Source organism: Anopheles bellator, chromosome 2 (assembly GCF_943735745.2).
Source record: "Anopheles bellator chromosome 2, idAnoBellAS_SP24_06.2, whole genome shotgun sequence".
NCBI classification, from domain to species: Eukaryota; Metazoa; Arthropoda; class Insecta; order Diptera; family Culicidae; genus Anopheles; species Anopheles bellator.
This window is the reverse complement of record NC_071286.1, coordinates 40,907,823-40,913,018: the sequence shown is the minus strand read 5'-3', so window position 1 is coordinate 40,913,018 and position 5,196 is coordinate 40,907,823. Positions and strand designations below refer to the sequence as shown.

Below are 5,196 nucleotides of genomic sequence, written 5' to 3'. Positions count from 1 at the left end.
TTCGGGAAGAAGTAATCACATTGATTACGTATTGATTTTGTTTTCACATTTTTGTTGTAGACTTATTTGATTTTTGAGAGATTTGTTGACAGAAGTTGATATTTGCCGAGAACATGATCAACAAACACAACTTTCTTTAGCGATAAGGGACGAATTTTGTGTAATATTGTTTCCACCTGTAAATAGTTGACATGAAGTATTAGTTCTACTCGGGTAGTTAGATTGCATGGAAAAAGAGGTTTTCGGCAAGTAAACACTGTCGCGAACTTGAGAGGTGCATTCACAACTGAAGGTCGCTTGTAATCATTGTCGTGTATAGCTTTTTTTAGATTCCTTAAGCCAGATATGATTAACACAACGTCGAAAATAACTGTTTACCGATGCAAAACGCCCACTGTTGCCCTTTTCCGGCAGATCGTGATCTGATAGCGAACAGATTGCATTACATTTCTAATGCACGCACTGTCATGAAGGAAACGAATTTTGTCCCGTTACCCAACATTGCTATGATCTCAACAGTGAAAATCGAACGATAAAGTAAGCGAAGGGTCAAAGGAAGGTTCCCCAGATCAAGGAGAAAATGTTTCTACATGCAGTTCGAGCAATGAAAAACTATCCATACCAGCCATACTTTGTTCATAAATGCTCGCAATGAATGAATTGATGATAAAATGGCAACCGAGAGATTCATTACTGAGAACAGATGAAACGAAATGAGAAAAAGACTGGTTTTCTAAGTTTCTTATTGTCAAATCAAATAGGGGAATTGATGAAAACAAATTAATCACAAGCACAAACCCTACTACAGCACCCGCGATCGTTGCAAATCAAATGACAATTTTCGGTTGCAGCCTCTGCGAACATTAACTTAGGCAAATGTAAATGAAGGAAGTGAAAAGATTGATGAACCAAACACAGTGAGTGAATGAACCAATCACATTGATTTACAGTTTAAACACAAAAAAGAATACGAGCGGTTTAAACCAAAACAACAAAGCCCCTGTCAACGAATTGACGAACATCAACTAGTTACAACTAATTATAACATCATCTAAAGAAAGCGACGGACGTGTTGCAAGGTTCTTTATGAAGCTTCATTTATCTTCGCAACGCTCGCGAACCGTCCATAACGGTTCTGTTGTGCCAAAATAAAATGGGTCCATTACGTTTCTCCCAAAAACTAACGAAATGGTATAGAAACAATAGCATCACAAACGGTAAAATAGTAGTTTAGCAACACGCACCATCGTATTTCCTTCCCGTAGCCATAGTTTTTTTGTCTTACTGTAATGGCATTAATTCACTAACTGATAACAATCTTCCGACGGAAATGGAAAGTCGAATGGCAAAACGGTCGAATGGTGATGAATGTTGATTGATCGGAAGGCGCATGAAAATCATCAATGTACAGCAACGCCTGGAGTGGTTGGAAATCGCTATCTCGATTTCGACTTCGGTTGAGGTTTGCCCTTTTTGTATCTTTCAATGTCAGAACATTTCTCCAAAAACCTATTTCCTAACATTTCCCACTTACCGAGGGGAGTTTAGCAGCGACGATAGTCTAGTGAAATATGTAAAACAAAAAACCGAACCATTATACGTTAAGAAACAGTACTAATACACCACTTTTCTGCACGTTCCCGCCATCGACACGATGGACGAATACACTCGTCGGCCACCATTGTTTATGTTGTATCATAAAGGAGTCCACCCCAGAGGATTCTGTTGTTTAGTACCGTAATAATAGTGCATACAATCAGCAATTTAAAGTTCCTTGCCAACCGACACTACCGCCCTTCACGTGTATGTGTGCGCGTAACTAATCGTAAGCTCGCGCTCCCTTTAAGCTTAAAAACGCTTAAAGGCAAGAGCAAGGAGCAAGAAGTGCAGGTCGACATTTCGCCCCGAGTGGGTCCTGCACAAGCGTAGACCTTACCTTTTGTCGAGCATCATCATTCCCATTTTTTCTCCATACCAGTATTAGCCTCGCGGTTGGTCCTTCGACTGGTCTCCACGATGGAACGAACGCAGCAGCTACTTGTGAACACACACAAACATTAATATAAAATCAAGTCGACGCCGAGACGCCGAGACGCCGAGAAAATTGAACCAAAAGTATGTAAGCACATTGGACTGGGCGGCGGCAAAATTAGCTAAATGTATTCGGAAAATAGACAAATATATGGTGCGCATGGCTCGACTGGTGGGTCGAGGGTAAAAATAATTGAGCAAGTATAAACAGAAATTATAGGGATTACAAAATCATTCGCAAGCAAGCCACCGCAACACGCGATCCTCATTCGTTGGCGTACTACTGACAAAAAAAACCAAATTAAAACTAGGATATAAACGATTGCAATATGGTGTGGAGCGTAACACCATAGGAATGAAAATTGGAACTGCTCAAGCTGTGCAGTAAATGGAACGGAGTAATGTTCCATGAACGGATGCAGTGGGGAACTTTGAAGAAATCTGTCCGAGTAGGAGATTGGGCGCACGGTAAAACGACATTGAAACTGAGAATCAAGTGAGCAGAGAAAACAAAAGTTTGATACCTTTCTAATTTAAAACACGTAGCCGTAGAAAATCCTTATATCCTTAATCCTTAGGATACAATAGGGATTTATTAACTGCACGTGCTGGCAGAGGTTTGTTTTCTAAGAAAAGGGTAACCTACCACCGTAGGCTTGGGAATTGAGAAGAACCGAACCCGCGAACCGGGGAACTGAATGAAACGAGCGAGCAAACGACGAAGCAATGTCAGTTATTCATTCATATAGACTAGACTAGAAGAGTAGCGGTGGCTCACGTTGTCATGAAAAGTAAGCACAAAGAACACCGGTGCCATCCCAAACGATGGTGGCGGCAGGCAGGTAGCAGCTGCAGAACGAAATAAATACATGTAATATTTTATGTGAAAATTAAAACAAAACTGATAATACAAACCGCAAGCGTCAGATGGTAACTTCGTTTCGTTTCTGGTTTTTGTCAAATTGCATAGCCGTGTGTCTTGAGGAAGGATTCTTTACTACAGTTACTAACAAACTAAAACAAACATTACATGACCGCTTCGACTTCAGCTTCCCAACCGTATTGCAGCTCGCAGTTTTGCAGAACGACTGCGCGGATTTGCTCCAATTTCCGCATCCGTTGGCACAACCACATGCTTGTTAATTTGTCTCCAATTGGGCTTCATTACCTCCTGCATGGTATCGGTCGTATAAGCTAATGTTTGGCTGATGTATTGCAATGGTACTTTGCTAGCCAAATCTGCTATGACGTGCCCGGTTAGGTGCCGCTTAACGATCGTATCTTCGAGCTGGAGAACGAAATAACTACATGTAATATTTTATGTGAAAATTAAAACAAAACTGATAATACAAACCGAGTGAAACGCAATCGTTACAAGCTTTCCGCCCGTGCGCAGCAAATGTTTCGCCAGCACCATTCCGTAGTTGATTTCGTTAAGCTCATTATTCACGAAAATACGCAACGCTTGAAAGGTTTTCGTGGCCACGTGCGCCGGACGCCGCAGCTTGTCCTGCCGGAAATCGAAAGCGCCTCCGGTCGGTTCGCTGACCTGGCTTAGGCAGTGGCCCACGATGCTCGCTAATTCAGCAGTTGTCTCGATCCGTTTTACCGAAAATCGTGCGTTTACAATGGCACGGGCAATCTTTTTAGCTTGCTTTTCTTCGCCGTATACCTTCAAAATCCGCGCTAGGTCCTGTTCCTGTATGCGCGCCAAAACCTCCGCCGCCGAAAGCTGCTCCGGGCAGCGATCTTTGTCCATGCGCATATCGAGGGGACCGTCATGTGCTATCGAAAATCCGCGCGCTGCCTCATCGAACTGCATCGACGAGCAACCGAAATCGAAGATGATCCCATCGTAGAACCGCTGCCGGTCGTACCGCACGAGGGAGCGCAACAGGGTTGGTAGTTCCGAAAAGCGTCCCAGTGCTGGCACAATGCGTCCCGGAAACTCTTTGGCCATTTCGCATGCCAACTGGTGTGCTTGAGGATCACGATCAAGCGCTATGATCGTCGCACTAGGAGCCGCCTCGAGTAGCGCTCGTGTATGACCTCCTGCACCGAATGTCATGTCGATGAAAATTTGGTTGCTCTGCGGCTCCAGAAAACGTACCGTTTCCTCGGCCATTACCGGCCGATGAAGAGGGACGAATGAAGTGTTCACTGAAGGTCGTTCAACGCAGTAGCGTCTTCCTACATCTAATCTAACGACTGCCGGTCGAAAGAGACTCCTCGCTACACGCCACATTGTGCTCTAATCCTTACTCTTATTCTTCTGCAGTATCTGAAGAAACTCAGTGGACAACACTTCACGGCACTGCTCACCGGACAGTCCGGTAGCGGTCGAGCTGAGGGCGCGAGGGTATCGCTTCCCGTGCACGTCGTTTACAATGTTTTCCAGCGCAAGGAACTGCTTGTTCAGTCGCTCGTCCTTCACCGCGATTATGTTGGATGATCCTAGCACCGCTGTCAGCTGATCACGAAGATACTGTCCCAAATCGCGGCCCAGCTTGTTCTTATCCACCGGCCACCGCTCAAGAAGACTGAGAAATTTGTTATAGTGCTGGGACATAGTTTCGAAGCCGCGAACAATCTGAAGGAAGACAAGCAGTCAAAAATGGTTAGTTTTCACTTCGGTACCAACAAAGAATTGTTGTAACCTTTATTTTAGACCACTTTTCGCTGCGCTTCCGCGTTTTGCGGTAGCATGTTGTAAGAGCAAAGGAAATGTTTTGTTTTGCACATTCCACTTTGACAGTTTGCTTCGACTTTGACAGTAATGCTATGAAACTAGCACCAGCTACGTTTTCAACTGCAATTTGCAGCAATCAAAGCGCATTTTCCACATTAGGGTATGAACGAATAGTTTATCTGTGGCTGATGAAAATGAGGAAAAGCACCCCTTTTATCGGCTTACTTTCGATCAAATGGCGAGAGGAAACAACGAGGAAACAGCGATTGTTTCGTTTGATGAGAGTCCATATTTTCGAAAGTCCTTAAATGTGCAAGGTGAGTCATTTATAAAAAAAGTTAATTAATTTTACATTATTTGGTGTTCGAAATAAAAGAGCATGCCATGGACGAAAATCGACACTAACCCAACTCTATCGGTAGTCTAATTTTATCACTCCTCTCGCTCGTTTGAAGCACTCGTAGGTAAGAAAATTA

The 5,196-nt window shown here is 43.6% G+C and overlaps 2 protein-coding genes across 2 annotated transcripts; both read right to left on the bottom strand.

The window, feature by feature from the left end:
• Positions 1–3,006: 3,006 nt before the first annotated feature.
• Positions 3,007–4,276, bottom strand: LOC131212304 (probable methyltransferase-like protein 15 homolog). Its single transcript, XM_058206112.1, has 2 exons — positions 3,386–4,276; positions 3,007–3,319 (listed from the first exon to the last, which is right to left on the bottom strand). Exons 1-2 carry the CDS (start codon positions 4,274–4,276, stop codon positions 3,077–3,079), a joined length of 1,134 nt encoding a protein of 377 aa, XP_058062095.1. The 3' UTR covers positions 3,007–3,076.
• A 6-nt stretch (positions 4,277–4,282) lies between these two features.
• Positions 4,283–4,765, bottom strand: LOC131212306 (ubiquinol-cytochrome-c reductase complex assembly factor 2). The gene is made up of 2 exons (XM_058206113.1): positions 4,689–4,765; positions 4,283–4,621 (listed from the first exon to the last, which is right to left on the bottom strand). Exon 2 carries the CDS (start codon positions 4,598–4,600, stop codon positions 4,283–4,285), a length of 318 nt encoding a protein of 105 aa, XP_058062096.1. The 5' UTR covers positions 4,601–4,621; positions 4,689–4,765.
• Between the last annotated feature and the right edge of the window lie 431 nt (positions 4,766–5,196).